The sequence below is a fragment of the Monodelphis domestica genome, chromosome 6 (assembly GCF_027887165.1).
Source record: "Monodelphis domestica isolate mMonDom1 chromosome 6, mMonDom1.pri, whole genome shotgun sequence".
In the NCBI taxonomy this organism is placed as follows: Eukaryota; Metazoa; Chordata; class Mammalia; order Didelphimorphia; family Didelphidae; genus Monodelphis; species Monodelphis domestica.
In genome coordinates, this window is record NC_077232.1 from 267874543 (window position 1) to 267898589 (window position 24047).

Genomic DNA, 24047 nt, shown 5'->3' on the forward strand with positions numbered 1-24047 from the left:
GGAAGAACAAAAAAATTTCAGATTGGGTGAACCACAGTGTGTGAGGGGGAGTAACAAGGGCTGGAAAAGCAGACTGAAGTCAAATGACTGGCTTTAAACACAAAAAAAGAAGTGCCTGTATTTGATCTGAAAAGTATTTGATTTGGACAGGGAATGGATTTTTGCTGAAATAGAATATTGAATATATGAATCATGTTAACATGTTGGTTAGTTTTGCTGAATTGTTTTTCTCCCTCCCACTTTAATCTTTCTTAAAAGGAATGACTTATTGGAAAGGAATATATTCAGAAAGCATGAGACATAAAAACAAAAGACATTAAAATAAACTAAGATAAAACTTCACAGATCTTCTCTTTAAATACTTCTAATTTTCTGTTTTATTCATATTTATATTCAGTTTCTCCATGGTATTTTCAAAGCTCTATTTACCCTTCTTCCTATGAAAAATAATTACCAATAACTGCTTACCCTTCTTTATTTGGCTCTAATTATTTTCATGAAACCCCTCTAATGGCCAGACATTGATAGATTTAAGATCTTGTGTTTGTGTGTGTGTGTGTGTGTGATAAAACTCTCTTGACAAGTTGGTGAAAGCCCCTTGAAGGATTATATTAGTTTTCCTGACTAGATTATCCTTGGTTGTAAGTCTTTAACTTTTGCATTTTGTAATGAATCCAAGTTCTCTTCTCTTTTACTATGGAAACTGCCAAGTCTTGTGTAATACTTACTATGGCTCTTTGTTTTTTTTGACCTCTTTAATTCTGCCTGTTTTCTAATAATTCCTCTTTTTTAAAGTTCTAGATTTTGACTATAATGCTTTTGGGAGTTTTCACTTGGTGTTTCTTTCAGGAGATGAATAGTGGCTTCTTCCTGCTTTTATTCTATTATCAGGTTCTAAAAACTTTGAGTAGTTTTCATTTATAATTTATTGAAATATCATGATTTTCAAATAGACTGATACTTAATAGATTATCTTTCCTTGCATAATAGAAAAGTTAGTGGTTTGCAATAGAATAGTTCTTACTTTTCCTGTGGGGCCTCCCAACTTTTGATTTCAGTATTTCTTATTAAAATAGTAACTATTTTCTCTCCAACATATTCCAATTTTGAGTATTCAGTTCTTAGATGTGGTTTTCCATTTGTACCAAACTATCAATTCCCTTTGTATTAAGAAAAAATGATATAGCATGACTTCTTGATGAAGTCATACTCCCTCTCTGTAACCAATACTTCCTTTTGCTAATAAATATTTCTACAACATTCTTTAAAAAGATGTTTAGATTTTATTTTGTTTTTATATCACCTTTATTTTCAAACAGTCTTTCCTTCTTTCCTAACCAGCAAGAAGTCCACTATAATAAAGAATAAAAAATAAATATGAAAAAAAATTGAGTAAAATTAGTCAATACATCAATGAAGTCTGTCAGTCTAGACAATATTTCATGCCCATAGTCCCCAAACTCAACAAGAAAGGAAGGAGGTATAATGCTTGGTCTCTTTAGCGACAAGCTAAGTCCTACTAATTATAGAATATTATACTACCATGTAAAAGGAAAGTGCTACCATGTGAAAATATTCAATTGGTAAAAAGTTTCATATATACCTTTAGCCCAATCAGTGATAGGAGTAAACTTTCGATTCCTTTTGTGACTTCTTGTCCAAGATGACTATAACAGTTTTCCAGTGGGCTGTTTACTAAATCTAGTACCTACAAAATAAAACTATATTACATTTAGGAGCTAATTTAATTTTATCATAGAAAAATGCTATTCTATATAGGAAATTCTATTGTTCTTTAAAAAAAAAGAAAGCAAAATGTCCATGAAGCTTTGATAAATACTTTATGGAATCATATGTAACTAGATATATTTATAACTCTTTTGTTTTAAACCCTTACCTTCCATCTTGGAATCAATACTGTGTATTGGCTCCAAGGCAGGAGAGTAGGCAATGGGGGGGTCAAGTGACTTGCCCAAGGTCACACAGCTGGGACGTGTCTGAGGCCAGATTTGAACCTAGGACCTCCCATCTCTAGGCCTGGCTCTCAATCCATTGCGACCCCTCCCCCCCCTTTTTTAGTTGCCAAATTTCCTATTTTCTTTGCCAAAGATTTTTTTTTTTAAACCCTTACCTTCCGTCTTGTCAATACTGTGTATTAGTTCCAAGGCAGAAGAGTGGTAAGGGCTAGGCAATGGGGGTCAAGTGACTTGCCCAGGGTCATACAGCTAGAAAGTGTCTGAGGCCAGATTTGAACATAGGACCTCCCGTCTCTAGGCCTGGCTCTCAATCCACTGAGCTACCCAGCTGCCCCCTCTTTGCCAAAGATTTAAGGAATGTAGATGGATGCAAAAGAACATGAGGAAACCCAAAACAGAAGTCTCAATTAGCAAAACAAAACTATATATTTTTATTTGCCATTCATAAAGATAATAGGAAAAAACAGAACAGTATAAAGATGAAATTCAAAAGATGCTAAATACAATAAATTGTATTTCATCAAGGAGAAAGCATATGTCTCTGAAAAATTTTATTCAATTTTTATAGTAGCCTTCAGAAAATAATATGGTCAACATTTGCCATTTTTATGTCCCACATAGATATAAAAAGTTAAATTTTGAAGATCTGACACAAACTTCACCATTTCTAATATTAAAAAATAAAATTATAATTAAAAAAAACTGGTGAGAAATGCTTTTGAAAGGTGCAAAATACATTAACTTATGACTGAAACCTGAATTTCAGTTATGTTGATAATGGCTGGGAGGGTGAATTCTTAAAAGTATGGCACAAAGCCCATTGGTAATTTTCTTAAGTTTTACACATCTCTTTTACACAAGAGATGATTTTCTCAAAACTTAACACCATTACTATGAAGCAAGAAGCTATTTATAGTGAAGGTCTTTACTTAAAAGTTGAGCTTAAATAAATAGCTAAAGAGAAAAGTCCTTATTACTAAAAAGACATCTACATCTATCAAGACTGCTCTTTTTTTTTAGGGTTATCTCAAAATGAGACTGGCATAATTAAAAAATAAAATCTAACAACCCTGTTTATAGAGAAGGTAAAAATAATAAAAATAAAAACATTATGCTCAAAATTAAAAATCAGCAAAAAGTAATTTGTCTAAAACAGAAAAACAGGTTGGGTTAGAATCTTAATACCTAAGAATTATATATATATATATATATATATATATATATATATATATGGACAATCAATAATGATCTACATTACCAAATGCTTGTCTTTTTCTTGTAATATAAGGATACTCTCACCAACAGTATCCATTCCAGCTCGACCAGCTCTGCCAATCATCTGTTGATACTGATTTCTCTTTAGAAACTGTGTTGCAATATAGGGTGCTCTCAAAATAACTCTATGGAATCAGATAAATGTATTAAACATACAATCTTCATTTGTTGTTAATAGTAAACTATTAATAATTGTAACAAATTCTCTAAATCACTAATAAGAAGTGTTAGCTACTAGACCTATGATTTCATTGACATAGGAAATGATGTGTAAACTACTACTGATATGGAGCCACATCTATTCCAGAACAGAGGGTCACACAGCTATTAAGTATCCAAGGTGGGACCTGAACTCAGAGTTTTGAAAGACTTGGGTTCAAGTCTGGTCCCTGAATTTGTCACTTAATCTCTTGGTGCCCTAGGCAACTTTCTAAGACTATAAGTTGACAAGATGGTACCAATCTGCATTAGTAGAATGAGTAACCTCACTGGGAAGTTCCTTGTGCCAATGAAAAAGCAGGTTCAAATAACTATCCTTAATAATTCAATAATAATATCAACATTTATACAGTACTTTATAAAAGTGCAAATCTAACAACTCTGATGTTTTACCTTATATGTAACCCAATAAATTGACAAATGGAATGGATAATGCTGGCAGGGTTGTGAAAGAAAGGTTTATGTTGTTGAAGCTATAAACTGATCCATCCATTCTTGAAAATAATTTGAAACTGTACAAGGAATGTGACTAAAACCTCCATACTTTTTGACCTAAAGGTCAATGACAAAGAAGAACGGCCCTTGTATACAACAAAAATATTTATAACGTTATTTTTTTGTAATGGCACAGAACAGGAAACAAAGCATACAGCAATTGATTAGAGAATGGCTAAATAAATTATGGCAAATATGTTGCATTTTTCTTTATTTTCTTAAACATTTTCCAATTACATTTTAATTGAGTTTTTGCAAGCTGAGTTTGACACCTCTGAGCAAAAGAACAGAAACTAAATGCTTTGAAATTGACCAAGCTTTCCCTCAAAGAAGGGGGTCAGAAAATACCTATCAGTCTTTCTTTGCAGAACTAAGAGTACATGGATATGGAATATTATATACAATGCCAGATTTCCCCCTTTATATTAGTTTATCTGAGCTTTCTTCTTTTTTATTTCTGAATTATAAAATATAGCTCTCTGGAAGCAGCTGGGGGAAGTAATAGGAAAAGGGAAAATGGGAAATGTAAATAATACACTAATATAAAGTACATTAAAAAATGTTTTTAAAATTTAAGTCTTCATTTTAATTATACTAATTCAATAAATAGGCTATCTTCCATTTATTTCAATAAATTACCAAATCAAAAAGACCTAAGAAAATGCTTCATTTTAATTAGTATTAAAAAACATATTTAATATTAAAAAGATTGCTTTGAAGAGACTAGTCAATAAATACTTTTATTAACCTTCGTGCTGGTAGATTCACTCCAGCTGCTAAAGTTGAAGTGCAAGTTAGAAGGCAAAGGACTCCTGTGGCATAAGCTTCCTCTAAGATCTTCCTTTCATCATTAGTAAGGCCACTATGGTGATAAGCAACTCCGAATGGAACGGTGCGCTTGAGAACAGGACACAGGCTGCCATTACTGATATTCTTCAAGTTTTTAAGGAAATCACATTTTTCTTTTTCCCTGTGTTTTAGATAGTCCCTAAAAAAAAAATCTGTTAGAAATGTAAAACTTTGATTTCAACAGGCCATCAACTCTTCTACTACACTTTCATCAGTCTAGAAGGGCTGAATAGATTCTCTCTTTTTGTTGGGTTTTCTTGAAATTTATTTCTATTGATTCTTTCCTACCCATTGACTGCTTGTTCTCAGTCTCTTTTGCTTTGTGTCTTTCATCCAGGGGTTTGAGAACCTCTCAAAGCTTGGTCCTTTCCCCCCTTCATATAGTTTTACTTGATCTCATCATCTCCCAAGGATTCAATTATCCCCAAGTTGATGATTCTCAGATCTACTTATTCAGCTCTAACCTCCAAACCCATGTCTGACCATGGCTATTTTCAATAAATTCTGGTGCCTCCCTGTTGCCTCCAGGATCAAATATAAAATCCTATTTGACTTTTAAATCTTATCATAACCTAGTGCCTCTCCAGTCTTTTTACACCTTCTTATACCCCCTTAATCACCCAACACCACCCTGTAATTCAGTGACACTGGCCTCTTGCTGTTCCTCCAAAAAAAAAAAAATCTTATCTTCAGACTCCAGGCATTCTCATTATCTGTTCCCCATATCCAGCCCTCTCTCGTTCCTCTTCTCAACCCTCTAGATTGCCTGGTTTCCTTCAATTATCACCTAAAGTTCTGTAATCTGCAAGAAGTCTTTCCAGGTCCCTCTTAACCTTAATGACTTCCCTCTGAGATTATCTTCAATACCCGTCAATTTATAATATAGGATAATGTTAATTGTTTATTAATGTGTATGCTACTATTAATATATAATCATAATTTTATTCCATTTAACTGTACATAACTGTTTATATAATGACTTCCCATTAGACTATGATCTCTTTTTAGGGCAAAGACTGTGTAACTTTCTTTGAATTTCCAGTGCTTAGCACATACTACATAGTAGGTGCTTAATAAATGCTCGTTGACTTGATTTGACTTGAAGCCACCAAGGACATGTCCATCTGAAACTCATTATATTTCCTCCCAAATCCTCCTCTTTTTCTAGCTTCGTCAAGAGGACCACTCTCCTCTAGGGCTCCCAAGGCAGGTACTTTCTTTGAATGCTCCCCCTGACCCCTGTCTCTCTCACTCCCCATATCCAATAAAAGCTGTAAAGCCCTGCATATTCTGACTTATTAACATTTCTTTCTTCTGACACTGCCACACCTTGGTTCAAGCCCTCATCATTTTCTGCCTGAACGAATGCAACAGCCTGTATTGTACGCTTGACACAAGTCTTGGCTCATTGTAGTCCATTCTGCACTCAGCTATCAGTGATCTTCCTCAAGGGCAGGTTTATGTCACCCATCATTCAATAATTCTAGTGGCTCCTTATCTTATTCAGAATCAAATATAAAATTCTGCTTAGCATTTAAAGTCCTTTTCAACCTGGTTCCCTTTTAATTTTCCAGTATTTTTTCACCTTCTCTTCCCCTAATGAATGTTTGTTGACTTGGCTAGTCAATTTCATAGATATTATATCTACATATAAGATGTCCATGAAAATCACTAATCACATATGTATACTTGGGTATTTTCACTTATGTGTGAGCTACAATCAATTAAAATTATTTTCCCTCTTTGGTAACTCTAAATCCTATGTCTTTATTCTACCTCAGTGACTCACATGTGAGAGCAGAAATACTCCAGCACTTCAGATATTCAGGACCTCAATGATATTGGCATATTCTTCAATAATATAGCCTGGAATTCCTCTACACCTTAATAAACTGCTTTATTAGTTTCAACGTGCAAAAAAATTATTCACTATCTGGTGATGAGGCCCTCTTTAAAAAAATTTCTTCATAGTTTTTATAGTTTAAGATAAATATTATTTAAAAAGAGTAATTACAAAAGACTTAAGTGGTAATCAACTAAGTGGTAGTCATGATTCCAGAAGAGACATCAAGAAAAACATTTCCCTCCTTACAACAGAGAGCCCATCAGCTAATATACGAATAAGAAATATTTTGAGACATTGCAATTGTGAGGACTTATTTTGTTTGATTATGCCTATGTGATAAAGAGATTCCATATTTCTTTTTTCTATTTATTTCCAGCAGATGGGGGGAGGTCAAAAGGGGGAAAAGAGTGTTTGATAAAAATAAAAGTTAGACATTTCTACCTGCTCAGCCACTCTCATATAACCAATCACCTTAGGTTAGGTCCTTATCACCTCTCTCCTAGATTATTACATACCCTCCAAATGGTCTCCTTGTGATGAGGCCCTCTTAAATACAATTTGTCTACACTCAAAGGTTTCTCAGCTTGTCATGTTCAGTTCACATAACCTTGAAAAACCAGGCGTCACCTCCATACCACAATTAAGACACTGCAGTAGGACTTTCATGGAGCACAATAAAAATGCAAATTATAAAAGTTTTTCTAATTATAAAGGATGACGCTTAAGTGGAAAAACAGGATTTAGCCCTTACATCTCAGCTACCTTCTCTCTAGCCACAGAACTCTGAGATCAGAAGATCTCAAATGTCCCAAATCTTTAGGTAGTTACCATCACACTTCCCTTGAAGACTTGGCCAACTTCTAGTCAGCAGCACTGCTTATCCTGTCTTATTCCTACTCTTCTCTCCCCCTTCCAGTTTTGAAACCATAATTAAATTAATAATACTGCTAGTGCTTTTATGTTAATCCACCACTCTGAGGCTCTATTTACAATCATCATAATAATTTTCCAAAACAAAATTCCCTCCCAAGCCAACATCTCAGTTGTCAATGTGTCAATTTCCATTAAAATGCAAGCTCTTTGAGGGTAGGGTTGTTTTTATATTCTCAGTGTTTGGCACATAGAAAATGCTTCTTCATTCATTCATTCATTAATAAATATTCTTGCAAAGTAAAAATAATGATATAATCTGTGATCGAAATAACATAGGGAAAATATATTTTAAAATATTAACATACTTGTTCAAAAACTTGCATATCATATCTGCTACATTTTCACAGTTTTTCTTAGTAGGGCAAAAAACCAAGCAGGAATAGCTAGGAATAACTTCAGTCACCAAAGCAACTAAATGATCAGGATCCATCTTTTTGAGATTATCAGAATACTGTAAAACAATAAAAAAGTCATAATTATTGCCATACCCTACAGCTTTTCCATCTGTGTTAACTGAAGCTAGCAAAATAAAATATCTATACAGCACATCAATTCCTTAATTTCTCTTAAATTATAAATTATCTGACATAATTAAATTCTTTTATAAACTATTTCTCAACTGGCTGTTTCACAAGAGGAATTTTTAAAAATAGTTAATACATTATTTTCAGAAACAACCAACAAAAGAATCTGATTTTCTTGGCTATGCATATTTGCTACAAAGAAGAGATAGAGAGAAGGGAGGAGAAAAGGAAAGAGAGAAGGTGATGGAAAGGGAGAGGAGAGGAGAGACTTTAAGGCATCTTTTTCTTAAAAACAAAACAAAACTGCAGAGAAGGAAGGCCAAAAAGAAGTAATGACAATTGGATAGTTTTGAAAGCTACAGACTGAACTTATTTCTATACTTAAGAATATAGAAAAAATATATATTAAAATGATCTGCAGATTTATGTTCAGCATTTTCTATATTGTGAACTTTAGGATACTCTACCCTACTTAGTCTAACAAAATCAGGAATGTCTACACCCATACTTAAGGATTAAGTATTTTAGATGATGGCCTATGACAGACATGTGCCAGCAAATGACAAATCTGAAACAACTGGCAGACCCCTGGGTTGTCCTAAGTCAAGTCTAAGATATCATTGGTACATGTGAGACACAAGAAAGTGATGTAAAACCATCTATATATTTTGCGTCACTTCTTCTCTCTGGGCTCTTTGATGGTGGAAAGGTAGCTGGTGGGAGCTGGCTAAGCATGTCGGTATCTTAGCGTGGCGGCTGCTATTGTCCGGTTTTTAGTGGTGAGTTTTCCTTGGAGGAAGCCTAGTAACCTAGTTCAGTGAGGTGTCTTCTCTGAGATCTCTCGGAGTTTTAAGTTGATTCTTTCTCTTTTACCTTCCAAACAATATTCACTTAAGAAGCCTCTAATCTTCTTCAGAAACCTTGTGGTGGAGGATTTGATTTGGCACAGGCCAGGCGGGAGAAATCCTACACCCTCTCCCTCTCTCTTCTCCTTGATTTCTTTCCTATATATTGATTAAACCACCATATATTTACAAACTGACTTGGGTATTTTTATTTGGGTGACCAAAAATTAAATTTAGATTAGGTTATGACCCTAAATTATCCTTACAATATATATGTGTGTTACATATATATATATATAGAGAGAGAGAGAGAGAGAGAGCGTTCATTTTATTATGTTTAAATTAAGAATACATTTAAAAAAGAATCCTCAATATCTCCTGTTGATAAATGGTCAAAGCATATGAACAGGCATTTTCAGATTAAGAAAACAAAGCTAAATAGCCATATGAAAAAATATTTTAAATCACTATTGACTAGAGAGATGCAAATTAAAACAACTCCCAGGTAACATCACACATCTATCAGATTGACTGATATGACAGAAAAGAAAAATGAAGAATGTTGGAAGGGATGTGTGAAAATGGGATCCAAATACATTATTGGTAGAGTTATGAGTGCAGTCATTCAACCATGTGGAACTATGCCCAAAGGGCTCTAAAACTCTGCATACTCTTTAACCCAGACATACCATTATTAGATCTGTATGTCAAAGAGATAAAAAACCAAAAAGGAAAAAGATCTGTATGTAAAAATATATATAATACCTCTTTTTTTTCTTTAAATAATATTTTATTTGATCATTTCCAAGCATTATTCATTAGAGACAAAGATCATTTTCTTTTCCTCATCCCCCCCCCGCACCCCCCCCCCACCAGCACGTGATATAATACCTCTTTTTGTGATGGCAAAGAATCAGAAATTGAGGAGATATCCACCAATTGGGGAATAGCTAAACAAGATGTGGTATGTTATTGTGACGGAATACTACTATGCTGTAAGAAATGATGAGCAGGATGCTCTTAGAGAAACCTGGAAAGATTTACATGAATCCATGAAAAGTGAAATGAACCAGAACTGGGAGAACATTACATTGTACATGATAACAGTAATATTCTAAGAAATATCAGTTGTGAATGCCTTAGCTATTCTCAGCAATACAATGATCCAAGACTATTCTGAAGGGCTTATGATGAAAAATGCTCTCCACCTCCAGAGAAGAACTGATGGAGTCTGAATGCAGGTCAGAAAATAATTTTTAAAACTTAATTTTTCTTGTTTTTTTTTGTTGTGTTTTCTTATATAATGACAATATGGAAATGTGTTTTGAATGACTATACATATACCTATATCAAATTGTTTGCTATATCAGGAAGTGGAAAGGGGAAGGAGTAAGAAGAGAATCTGGAACTGGAAATTTGAAAAAAAAAAAAGAATGTTAAAAATTAATTGTACAATAGCTGGGTAAGAATATCTAAAGTTAAAAAGATTTTTTTCATCAAAGCAAAGCAATAACCTGAACAATGTCAAGAGAAAGGAATACAACTTGCCCTAACAAATGTCATAGAAGTTTATGAGATTTATTAATCTTTAGGAATAATTAGACACTAAAATCTGTATGTACACACAGATTTTCATAATACAAAAATAAAAATCTGCCAGTGAATTGTTACTATTTCTGGAATGTCAGACATGTGGGATATAGATTATTATTCATGTAGAAAAAGAAAATCTCAACAAAACTATTCACTAAAAACTTCATTTTTATTTATTAAAAATGATCATAATCTTAATTTCAAAACAATACCTTTTTTAAAAATTTTAAACCCTTACCTTCCATCTTGGAATCAATACTGTGTATTGGTTCTAAGGCAGAAGAGTGGTAAGGGCTAGGTAATGGGGGTCAAGTGACTTGCCCAGGGTCACACAGCTGGGAAGTGTCTGAGGCCAGATTTGAACCTAGGACCTCTTATCACTAGGCCTGGCTCTCAATCCACTGAGACCCCCAGTGTCCCCCTAAAACAATACCTTTTGAAAATTATGAAATTCAATTTAGTAAACATTCATTTTGTTATTCTTTTAAGACTAGCAACAAAATGTAGTGTTCAATACATTTTCACATTCACATTATATGTTTGTTTCTTGATGTCAATATCTGATTTAAAGAACACACAACTTAACCAATTTATTTTAATATAAATATCCACTGTTAAATCTCTGGTGATCAACATTACCTTGCAATTTAGTAGACGAGAAAAAGTATAGCCTTTCTCTGATTTGATGTCAACTTCAAAGATGGTATCATTTATTTTCAGATATTCTTTTAATTCTACCTGGAATTTAAAAAGCAAAGATGTATTTATTATAATACACATGTGTATGAACCAACTATATGTTTATTGTTCATCAACAAATTAAAATTGTTGACACTTCCCAGCTGTGTGACCCTGGGCAAGTCACTTGACCCCCACTGCCTAGCCCTTACCACTCTTCTGCCTTGGAGCCAATACAGGAGCTCCAAGACAGAAGGTAAGGGTTTATATAAAATTAAAAAAAATAAATAAATAAAATTGTTAAAAACATATTGTAAAAACCACACACTAACAAAAAGATGATCTGTTCCCTAAAAACAAGGGAAAAAACTTTTAGTAAGCAAGTATTTATTAAGCACTATGCTAAGAGTAGAGAGAAAAAAGAAAAGCAAAAGCATAGCCTCTGTCCTCAAGGAACTACAAATAACTATGCACAGATAAGCTACATATGGCATAACTATCAAGTAATCTGAGAGGGAAGTACTAGTACTAGAGGGGACCAGGAAAGGCCTTATGCAAAAGGTGAGATTTGAACTAAGCCTTGAAGGAGGCCAGGAAAACCAGGTGAAGATGAGAAGGAACAGTACTCCAAAGTGGGGAAACAGCCAGTAAAAGGCAGAGTCCAGAGATGGAATATCATGTATGAGGAACAGCAAATAGGTTTCTATAGCTGATATGAAGGGTAAAGTGTAAGAAGCCTGAAAAGATGGAATTGGGCCAATTGTGATGGGCTTTAAATGCAAAAATACAGCATTTTATATTTATGGGAATGAGTCACTGGAGTTTGAGTAGGTGTGGTCAGATTTGATTGTTAAGAAGACTAGGTTTTTTTTTTTACATTAATATGTCTCTTTAGGGGCAAATACTTTCATAAATACAGCCAAAATGTCTTCAGTAAACAATATGGCCATTATGAACATTCTTTTCTGAAAATAACCAAATTTGACAATACTCATATTTATATAGAAATAACATATTTTTATGGAATGCAATCTAATTTATTTTGAACAAAAAAAATTTAAGCCTGTTTTGGGATTGAAATTAACTACCTGATTGCCATTTATATACTAGTATTAGAGAAAATAGTTGGGAAAGTCCATAGTAATAGTTTTCCCAAAAGTCTTATTGCAGTTTTATGCTTTAATAACCTAAAATAGCATTAAGATATAAAACAGTGAAAAAAATTTTGGGATACCCTATTATGTACTAAGTCCTATTTTTCAAATAAAATAAAATTTCAGTATAATTTTTTTATATATATTTAATGTGATATTTTTTAAGAGAATCAAATTAAAAAACAAGAAGTCTAAATTTACTTTAGAAAATGCATTACAACTATTCAAATTTATGGTTGAGTCAGTCAAAATATTTCTCATTCTTTTGATCACATATTGATAAATACAGCTAGTTTTCTGCCATATGCAAAAAATAAATAAAAAGAAAAGCAGAGTAAAAATAAGTACATGCATATCAATGGAAAGGATTCCTTTCCACACTACTAAAATACTTCATATAAGTATCTGAAAAAAAGAACCTATAAGTGTTTTCCATTCCACATTTACATCTTTAGTTTCCATAAAGGAGTTTACTAAAATCCTATATTGACCGGAATTTCTAAACATCAAAGTCAGCTGCTGCTTCCTCAACAGACATTCTAATAATATTTGTGAATGTTTCTGGCCATATCAAGATTAAATAAGACTGATTCCAGTGATAATTGGATGAAACCTGTAGGGGCACATGGAAAATTTCTACTCTTCACAGTACCCCCAAATAGGAAGTGCCCAATTCACAAAAAGGTTACCTTAAAAAGTTGGGAATTTCCTGGGATTCTTTCAGTGATGACTACAATAGAAGTTTTTGACTGCTCCAGAATTAGATGGCTTCTGATTTTTCCTTCATTACATATTCTATGACCCTTAAACAATCTCAAGGTTCAAGAATGAATTTATAATTCAAAGGTATTGGATTAAAAATAAAAGAGGATGTATGACAGTATTAGAGCAAAAGTCTATAGGTGAGATGCTACTTAAGTGACAATTCTTTGTTGCCTTTCTTTCCCTTTAGAGTATATGCTACTATAAATATAGGATCCACCAGCCGTTCCTATATAATGAACCTTTTGGTGGTGACCTGAGAAGGAAATTGGAGGCTAGAGGAATATGGACGTAAGATAGATAAGGCAGTCATAGGAAGAAAGCAGGAATAAAGACTCCAAGACCACAAGTTAAAACACGTGGGGAGAAGTGAGCTCCTTAATGCCTCTCTAGAAAGAGAAATTATGCATTACAACTATTCAAATTTATGGTTGAGTCAGTCAAAATATTTCTCATTCTTTTGATCACATATTGATAAATACAGCAAGCGGAGAAATTATGAGAAACAAGAGAACATGCATGGAGCTGAGAACTCCGGGATATCCCCCATGGACCAGGTGGTTAAGAGATTAATGGGAGATATGTGGGGCAGCTGCACTGCGTCAGTCAGTCAGACATGAGGAGGCCATTATAGGCCATAGCAAGATTAAGAGGTACAAGGAGCAAGAGCAAGAGCAAGGGCTGTGAGAGCAAGAGGTGTAAGAGAAGAGGAGGCTCCCACATATTCCCCAGCCTTTATTGGGGACTTTAGGAATGTCAAGTGGGAGGTGATTAATGAATACGTGACATGATAAAAGTTTTTACATTGGTAGAATTGATAATGATGGAATCAAAGAGGAGATTAATCCAATCTGTGCTTTGTAAATGAATGTAGTCTGAGCCAGGACACTGTGGCTGTCAACGCCAAGCCCAGGAATTTGCTAGCCCTTTGCGCTAGTCCTTCGGATGTCCCTTTCCATACAATGAACATTAAGTGATCTGACCATGTGTCTGGTAAATGAATATACAGGATATACTATCAATACATCAACCATACTTCCAAGATGCTAACATGCCTGGTATGCTACAATAGAGATGGAGAGCAATGTGAAATCTAAAATGGATAATTTTGATTATATTAAATTAAAAAGGTTTCATTCAAGTAAAACTAATGTAGCCATGATTAGAAAGCAGAAAATTGGGGAAAAAATTTTATAGACAGTTACTTGAATAGAGGTCTCATATTTAAAAATATAGAAAAATTTGTCATGTTTATAAGAATAAGAACCATCCCCAATTGATAAGTGGTCAAACAATATGAACAGTTAATTTTGGGATGAAGAAATCAAAACCACATGTAGGTAATCAGAAAAAGGCTCTAAATCACTACTGATTAAAGAAATGCAAATCAAAACAGTTGAGGTATCATCTTGAACAGTAAATTGGCTAAAATGATAAAAGGGTAAAATGACAAATGTTGGAGGGGATGTGGAAAAATGGGAACACCAATACACTGTTGGTGGAATTGCACATTTATCTAACCGTTTTGGAGAGCAATTTGTAATTAAGCCCAGAGTTATAAAACTGTGTATATCTTCAGACACAGCTGGGTCTGTTTCCCAAGGAGATCAGAGAAAAAGGAAAAGAACCTATATGTTTCAAGATATTTATAGCAGCTCTCTTTGTGATGACAAAGAACTGGAAATTGAGAGGATGTACATCAATCGGGGAACACTTGGACAAACTGAAGTATATGATTGTGATGGAATATTATTGTGCTGTAAGAAATGAGTAGGTTAATTTAAAAAAAAAAACTTGGCAAGATCCAGTTAAGTAATGAAAAGTAAAATGAGTAGAACGAGAACATCATATACAACTAGAATTAGTATTTGAAGAATAACTTGTTAATGTCCACCTTCCAGAGAATGAACTGAAAAACAGAAACATGAAAGAAACAAAAACATATCTTTTTGTTGGGTGATACCTTCTATGGTTCAAGGAAGGAAGTGTATTGGGGAAAGGAAAGAGATAGGATAAGATTTAAGATAAGTAGAAGGCTGTCTAAGGCACATATTAGAAACTCAAGGGAAAGGATTTTAGCAGGTAGAAGGCAGAAGAGGAACAGTTTAGAAGTGACATCTGCTAGAGTAGTGACTTCCTATAGGAGGTAGGGTGCTTCCTGTCCAGAAGGTTGGAGGAAAGAAGGGCTTGTGGAGCTTATCTACCTCAATCTGACTGTGAAAAGGAGTAAAGCCCTAAATGATCTTTGGAGGTACTCATTGGATGGGAAAGATCTAGAAAAGGATCTGATCATACCTGCTGTGTTTTACAGAAGGGTTTTTATCTAAAAATCCTGTCAGATTGGCTTTGAGGTTTTATCTCAGGGGTCAGACCCCATGGAGTGAACTTAGCTGTTTGAGATCAATCATAACAGTTTTTGGAGACAGCTGTTGAACTAAATCTAATCAACTACTTAGGGTCATAGATAGGCAGCTTAGTCAGCTTTGGGAAACACCTAGATAGAAATAGGGAGCTGGTAAGTTAGCTGGAAGACCAGAAGGCTCCCTCTTTTGAGAGACTTAGAGGATTGTGGGAAACTAGCTAAATTCCTTAGAGTTAGGGACCCCTTGTTCTAATCCTCAGTTTGTATCCCCTCTTATAATAAAAGAGATACTGGTTGTTGGTTTTTGTTTTTGTTTTAATAAATTGTCTCCAAGGCATTTGCACAACTGGCCCAGTGAGAGAAAGTGATTCTGCTTCATTCTCACTAATGGGGGTGAGAATACCAGAGATTATGGCTGGGTATTCAGGGAGATCTCTGAGTGGAAACTACTCTATCCACTCTGGGTCTGGGTTTCCCCCTTTATATCTTTTTATAGGGAGAGGCTAAAATACTTGGGAATAAATTCTATTAAATATATATTTTTAAAAATAAGGGGCAGCTAGGAGGCTCAGTGGATTGAGAGCCAGGCTCAGAAATAGGAGGTCCTGGCTTCAGATTTAGACTCAGACATTTGCTTGCTGTGTAACCATGGGCAAGTCACTTTTTTACTTGCTGTGTAACCATGGGCAACCCCATTTCCTGGCCCTTACCCTTCTTTTGCCTTAGAACCAATACACAATATTGATTCTAAAATTGAAGGTAAGGGTTTAAAAAAAAGATAAATAAAAATAAATAACCTTAAAAAAAATTAAAACTTTAACACATACCGGTCTAAATTTACTAGTATAATATTCTGCTTTCAGGAATTCTTGTAATTCTTCAACATTATTTAATGTTGCACTCATGCCAATAATTTGAGTAGTTTCTGGAAAAAAAATTGAGGGAAAAAACATTACTCAGTATGTTTAGGCAAAAAAATTGCCAAACTGGGTTTAAAAAGGCATTTTATGTTGCACCACCATGTGGCTGATTTTTGAAGAAACAAAATTTGGGAATGTTTTAATCATCTAGATTGAGATTTTAACATTTAACATTTAACAAAATGAATATTGAAAATTTTAGCACAATGCATTCACATTTCTTGCTTTTTAAAGCCAAGTACATTAAATATAATTTAACTTTTTCTTGATAACTTTTTTTTATATCTCAGGCCTAATAACAGGTTATTGCAACGCACTTTATAGCTACAATGAACAAAATCAATATGTAACATTAAAAACTTGCACAGTACTTTACATATATAGTCTCAGAGCCTTATAAATTAATTGTAGCCCTTTCCTGTTACAATGTGTAGAGCAAAGGCAGCCATGAACCCACAAGCCCCGCACAAAGTGACATGACACACAGCTGAATGGGACACAAGAGATGCTCTTTGACATCAAGTTGTCTGGCAAGTGGAGCATACATAATGATTAGGTTAAGGGCGTCTCCCTGCAGGTCTATGTCACTAGTAACAAGCATTTCCCTTCAAAGTATGTAAGGTTCAATGCAGCTAAGCCCTACTGAAATGCACAATGCCTAAATGTGGAACACCTTACTAATGCCATAAAGAAGCAAGAAAAGCCATGACAATAGCAAGAAGCTGTCGACAATCATTTGGATGAACCTGCTGTTGGTTTTGGTGATGACATTATCAAAAGTGACCTCTAAAAGGAATTAACCAGAATCAGGTGGGCAGGGACCATGAGACACCAGGCTAAGGTTCAGATTTCTTTGCACGGGCTTTTCTAGTGAAAGGCTGGGTTCAAGAACATGGTTGAGTGCCTAGTAGATGAACTCAGTGTTGTCAAGGCTCTTTTCAACTCCTATACCATGAAGAGAAGCTGGAGCTAATGGCCAAATCTAATCCCTGATTAACTCTCAAAAGACATGAATCCTTCCTTATAACCAGTTAGAGGATTTCTACAAACACAATCTGCTCTAAAGCTTTTCTTAATGTTCCACTTTTCAGAAAATTTGGGAATGAGCAACATGAAAAATTACATCTTTTCAGACTTGAAATCAGACTTAAAAGTCATTCATAATGGATCAACTTGTCCTCTTTTGTAATAAAATCTCATATTTTTATATTTAGGTTGTATTGAGAAAATAATACTAGAAGGCAAGAAAATTATAAAAGTATTAATTAACATTAATTCTGTTAATTTAAGGTGAGTTTGTATCTAGTCATGGAATATTTTATAAGATCACCTTGACAAATATTCAGAATGTGAAATTTTATTACAAAAGAGACTGCATGGAAAAGTATTTCCATTGTGCAGGACTTCCAATTTGATTCAATTTTTTAAGAAATGCAATTTTTAGTCCATTTTTTGTGTATAAAATTCTGTAAAAAGTAAAATGTCATTTACATAGAAGTAGATTTAAAAAAAATTTTCATAACCAAATTCCAATAATATTTTCCATTGAGAACAGAAATATTTTCTAGGATCCAGAGAGGTGGTCAGTTATCAAATGTTCAGTTTAAAAAAACAACCACGATTTCTTTTTATCTCATGTTTCAGTTATGCAAAGATCACACATACGGCATTTGTTAGCTCATTCACTGAGAATTTATTACATGCCTAAAAGGTGCCAGGCACCATGAGAGATAGATGTTCACAACTATAAGCATTCAACTGGATTTCAAACCTAGAATTACTTTTAAAAGTCAATCTCTTTAAATAAAGAGCCTTTCCATCAGACAATTAAAAAAAACAACAGGGAAGAACTGAGGACCTGATGTGCTATTTATTATTAGTTAGTTCATAGAAGGAAAGGTGTATCTGACAATACATATGGAAATTGCAAACTGGTTTGGACCTTACATTTCTAGGTTTGTGCTGTGGCTTTAGAGTTAGTCTATCAATTTTTCCTTTTTCCTTTTTTTTTTAAATTTTGTCTGTCAGATACTGCAATAAAAGTAATTTACATTTATAGCAAACACACTGCTTTTAGAGAATAACATGAGTTCTAAAAGCAGTGAAAACATAATGTGGTGATAAATGAACACAACACATAAAGGCATATAAGTTTATTATTCCCCAAACCTGTTGCTATGACTGTTTCAGAAACAAGATGCCATAGACTTAAGGCTATTTTTCAGGTGTGTTCATGAATTTGTGATACCTAAGTGTGAAGCAAGAAGTGCTGTTATAGTTTCTTAGTTTTATTATACTGACATATTCCTAATAGTTTCACATTCATGTCATAATCCTTGTTATGATTCCTAAGCTTTTAAAATACTTTTTACTGCTATAAAGCAACATGATGTGATGAATACAATGAATTGCTTCCAAAATTTTCTAATTGAACTAATGCCTAATTTTATTTTATGGTAGAGTGAAGAAAAACTAAAGAAGCAACAGAATATGAGACATGGTCAAAGCAAAGAAAAGTGACAATGAGTCAAAATGATAGAGAAAAGCTGCAGTGGCAGCTGGGAAATAACTGGGCTAGTGAAGAACAAAGTCAGCTGTGAAAAAGCAGAACAGAAGAGAGCTCTGTGCACTGGAAGGAATTTGCTTAACAGGTACATCAGACAGGCATGTGAGGCAGCTTACTTATCCTTATAGGCATTGCCAGACAATGTTAATTTATTTATTTTATTTCTTAAATAATAATGGCTTACTCTTCACAACAAATATATGTACTGGATATATGTACTGTACAATGTGAATTTTATAAACTGGAAAACGGAGTATTTATGTATTATCCATGGGCACACAGCTTGTCAGTGGCAGGGTTGGGATTCTTGGACGTATACACACACACACACACACACACACACACACACACACACACACACACACACACACACACAAATTTTCTATTCATCTGAGTAACCACAATTCATAAAATACTTACTGCTCATATAAAGAATTTTTGCTAGGGTAATTTCCAGTACAGCTCCTCGGCTTCCTTCACCAATCATGTGCAACTTTGAAGCAAAAAAATAAAGTTAAATGTATTTATAATAAAATGAGTTTTATAATATTTGCATAAAAGGAACGTATAGCCATAGCTTAAAACTTTAGTATGTACATTATGGGCAGGAAATTAAGAACCTTTAAAGGCCATAAAACCTTGGGGACCTTTCCTCAGAATTTTTTATTGTATTTCTTTTAAGTCTTTGGCATCTTTTTTCCTAACAATAGGTTTTGTGGTTAACAAAGAACTGATTGCAAAGAATGTGCCCATCGATTGGGGAATGGCTAAACCAATTGCAGTACATGGACATAATGGAATACTATTGTGCTACAGAAATTATGAACTTGAAGAATTTAGAGGAATGTGACAAGACTTATATAATGCAATAATAAAGTAAAGCAAAACTAGGAAAACAATATATAGTTCTATAAATTACAAAACTTAAAAGAATAAAACAAAGTTCACCACTGAATAATGGCAATTCTTAGTTCTAAAGAGTTAAGAAAATATATGAGTTTTTTCTTGGAGGTGGGGGTGAAGTGGGCGGTGGTCTATCTTTGGTGAGGAATGTTGCATACACTGTCAGGTAAGTTCACTATATTAGTTGGTTTTGCTTAACTGTTATTCTTTGTTACAAGGGAAGATTAACAGATGGGGAAGGGGAAAGGAATATAAGTAGAAAGGACTATCATATTAATGAAAAAAAGAATATTTCTAAAAATAATCTACATAATGTCTAGCAAGGAATCTATACAAATCCAACAGAGAGGATTATGAATTAAGAATAAGGGCAAATTAAGAATAAATGACCAATTGGAACTTTCTTTAATTGTGGTGTTTCTGGAGAAATCTACATGAAGCTTCAAGGAAATAATTTTTGAAATTATTAATGAATTAATAAGCTAGGAAAGTATTAACAAACCTCATCTATGACAACTAGACCCAATTCGTTAATTCTTCCATCTTCGATTAATGAGTTCACCAGACCATGTCCCTTTTCAATAGTAGCAATATACAAAGATTTTTTTCCTCTTCTTTTAATTGGAGGAAATCTTCCTTTGCTTCCTGCATATTCTTCAACAAGAAAACCCAACTCCAATCCGAAACTTGACAAGCTTGAAATCTAGAACAATAGACTTCAAAATGTTAATTAAGAAAAGTAAGTACTCGTATATATTCTCACCAAAACACAAACTAAAATTGTTTGAAAACAACCTCAGAAAAGATAAGATTTACCTAAGTAAGGTCACCAAGAAAACAATATGATGGTCTTTGCAAAATAAAGAGAAAGTTTATGAAACCACATAGAATCTGGTTTACATTTTAAGAGAAAGTTTAGTAGACTAAATTTACAAAAGATACTTTGACTTTCCAAAATAAATTATTTAGACGTATTTTTTAACAATATTGCTTAATTTTTGGCATCAAGCAAACTCCACTCTAAATTCAGGCTCCTTATAATGTCCTTTGGCCAATCCTCTGAGACCAAATTAGGTACACAAGTCAAGCTCTTGTTTTTCACCCTGGTTGAAGGATTTCAAGGAGATACTAATTAACCCAGCAAGAATTCATGGATAAGCAGCCTTATTATAATAAAGAGGCATTAAATATAACAGGACTAAATGATTCCAGCTCACAAAAAGAGAACTAAGAAAAAATAACAGCTTTTAAACTTTTAGCCTAATTTGTGCAAATTCGATCACTATTCAATTGTTTCCTATCCTTTGAAGATCAATGAAGAGGACTTTGCTCCTGAAGGAAAGGTTCAGATCTAGCCAAATGAACACCCCCTAGGGGTCTTTGCACTACAAATGCTAATAGTCCAGGAAGAAACTGTACTATCCCCAGGAATGGACATTTTTTTCTAAAACAAACAAACAAAAAAAAAAACATCCCAGGCTCATCTGAAATCAATAGATAAAAGATTCCCAGGGAGGAAAGAGAGAAAATTGACTCAAATATCTATGTTAGATGTATAGGCAGTCTAACTCAATTCTATTTAAGATAGCATGGGGGTGACCGAGTCTTTTTAGCAGATCAATCAACATACATTTATTAAGTATCTAGAAGCAAGCACTGTACTAAGCCAGTGTACAGGAGAATAGGAAGTAAAGCTGGACCTCTAAAGTCCTTTCAGCTCTGAAGTTACAAACTCCCAGTAGTAGTTGCCAATTTAACTGGACTCCCTACCCAACCCTCACCACAAAAGTCAAAGCTATCCCCTTTAAGAGCCCAGTGATTCTCATGCCTTTTTGCTGGGCAAACTGCTTTTATCTTATCTTAGGACGAGTTACCTGGCATGGAGACTCATAGTATATAGGACCCACAGTGATCAGCAAAGGATGAAGTGGGACTAAAGTATCCTAACATCCTCTTATAATTCTGTCCTTTTCCATTGTGCCCTCTGTTATTTTACAGTGGTGGTGGGGGGGGGGGGGAACCCTCTGATTTAGAGTCAGAGGACCTGAGTTCAAATCTTGGCTCTACTTCTTATTCCATGTGTGGTCTTGAATGATGTAGGCCATATATGCTAGGGTTATAATTACAATGTTACGAGACTAACTGGCTCAGGAGACTAGGGCTGTCACTGCTATGGTCAAGAGGAATTGCTCTTCCTCAGAGTGGACTGTCACCAGCATGGCCAAAAAAGGCAGAGAAGGTATAATTAATTTTAATCAGTACTTTATCTTACTGATTACTTTTTCCATGCTATAGCTGACTAAACTATTTTTTATTAACTGTTATGATCATTTATAACAATTTCATTCCAATTCTGAATCTGAAGCACCAAATTAGCCTGAATTTCTGGGTCGAAATATCCTCATTTGTAAGACAAGAGAACTGGACAAGATGATCTACAAGGTCCCTTTTGCCTCTTCCCTGATCCTAAATTAATTTCTCTCGGATTCCTTCCATTTTCTGATACTCAATGATATCCCATTTTTCTCCTGAAGTTCCCACATCCTTTAGCACCTTTTTGCCAGGATGGCCTTTTTCTCCTCAATACAAAGCACCTTCCTTGATACCCATGGCCACCTTCAGAGTCTCCCCCCTTTATCTGCTACTATCACTCAGGAATCACCTCTCCTCCCTTAAAGTTTACTTCTTTCTCCTCCTGTCTAGATCATTTTGCTGTTACCTTTAGAAGAGCTCAAGGTGGGGGCAGCTGGGTAGCTCAGTGGCCTGAGAGCCAGGCCTAGGTTCAAATCTGGTCTCAGATACTTCCCAGCTGTGGGACCCTGGGCAAGTCACTTGACCCCCATTGCCTAGCCCTTACTACTCTTCTGCCTTGGAGCCAATACGCAGTATTGATTCCAAGACAGAAGGAATGGGTTTAAAAAAAAAAGAAGAGCTCAAGGTCACTTATCCTCCTCTCCATTAAATTCCTTACCTGGTTCATAGTCTTCTCCACATCAATCCCTTGTCTCTGTAGGACATTCTCCCAGTTCTCCAACTGCCATGCCTTCTGTCTCTAATTTACTTCCACTGTGCACCAGAGTAATATATCTTAGGTTATCTCTACTATCTCTAGTTCAGCTGAATTTGTCCCAGGGTTTAGACATAGTTCTATTTGTGAATATTGATTTTAAATCTCTGCAATCTAATTTTGGTAGTCCAGGAAAAGGTCCTCTATTTATAAGTTTATAAGTTCCTAGGGACTTGCACCTCACCCTCAACATGTTCCATCTAGAACAATTTTTCCATAGAACCAAAAGGATTGGGCATACCTATATATAAACTACAAATTTTTCTGAAAACTCCAAGCCTGCTTTCATACTTTCTAAAACTGGTAACAACACATTTCAAAGTGAAAAAGAAATGAACTAAGACACCAATATTTTGTCTTATCAGTCAGTAAAACATTACATATATGAGACGACATAAGCCTAATTTCTACTATTACTATGAGAATAAATACTAATAATCAATATTTATTAGGAGAAAAAACATTATCCTACCTTTTCTTGGACAATAGCTACATAAGGTAGAATCATCAAGACATTCTTCTGCCTACAGAGCAATTCTTGAAGCATTAAAATCTCAGCTACAAGAGTTTTCCCACCACTGGTTGGCAGTGAATATATTAAATTCTTTCTCTGCTGTAGACATGTTAATGTTAAACAAGTATGTTGCCAATCTGTAGAATTGAAAATAGTAAGGGAATTACTTTTCTATATATCAATCTATCTCAAAGTAATTTTCTTCTTAAGTGGAGACCATCTAAAATCCAATATGACAACTTTTCTATTAAGACAGTAAAAAGAGTATAAATTCTCATCAATATGTTCAATATAGGACATTATTAAGTGAAATAATTGATTCATATTTTAACCTTAGCTGGGTTGAATTTTATATCCCTACTATCTATTCTTTTTGTTTGAAGAAACATTTATTAAACTTACACTATATGAGGCTTATATTAAAGTCTTATTCTGATGGCTTGTCATGGAATGCCAGTGAAGTGAAGTCAAAACAGGCCTTAAACTGGCAGGTTTTGGAGTTCAAGCTGAACTGGGTTTTTTTTTCCCCCCTCCTCTTCTCCCTTTACACTATTCCACTTAGTCAT

General features: G+C 34.3%; 1 protein-coding gene and 1 long non-coding RNA gene across 14 annotated transcripts in view; one reads left to right on the forward strand and one right to left on the reverse strand.

The window, feature by feature from the left end:
* Window positions 1-20407, forward strand: part of LOC130455110 (uncharacterized) — a 28299-nt gene extending 7892 nt beyond the window's left edge. Inside the window, exons 3-4 of the long non-coding RNA XR_008913016.1 lie at window positions 18892-19082; window positions 19708-20407. This is a non-coding gene — a long non-coding RNA (uncharacterized LOC130455110). The remainder of the gene's footprint in view (window positions 1-18891; window positions 19083-19707) is intronic.
* HELQ (helicase, POLQ like) overlaps window positions 1-24047 on the reverse strand; it is a 147334-nt gene that overhangs the window by 111428 nt on the left and 11859 nt on the right. For 8 of the 13 annotated variants that reach the window (XR_008913009.1, XR_008913008.1, XR_008913012.1 and 5 more), the window contains exons 3-11: window positions 23440-23618; window positions 20403-20603; window positions 19418-19490; window positions 16339-16436; window positions 11195-11293; window positions 7899-8044; window positions 4714-4953; window positions 3235-3376; window positions 1604-1708 (exon numbers count right to left, since the gene is read on the reverse strand). Coding sequence is in view for 4 of the 13 variants with exons in the window: in XM_056803203.1 (XP_056659181.1) it covers window positions 1604-1708; window positions 3235-3376; window positions 4714-4953; window positions 7899-8044; window positions 11195-11293; window positions 16339-16436; window positions 19418-19490; window positions 20403-20603; window positions 23440-23618 (1283 nt within the window). In the remaining 9 variants the exon portion in view is untranslated. Of the gene's footprint in view, window positions 1-1603; window positions 1709-3234; window positions 3377-4713; window positions 4967-7898; window positions 8045-11194; window positions 11294-16338; window positions 16437-19417; window positions 19491-20402; window positions 20604-23439; window positions 23619-24047 lie in introns of those variants that run through there. The other 5 variants (XR_008913010.1, XR_008913013.1, XR_008913015.1 and 2 more) reach the window with 4 other exon arrangements.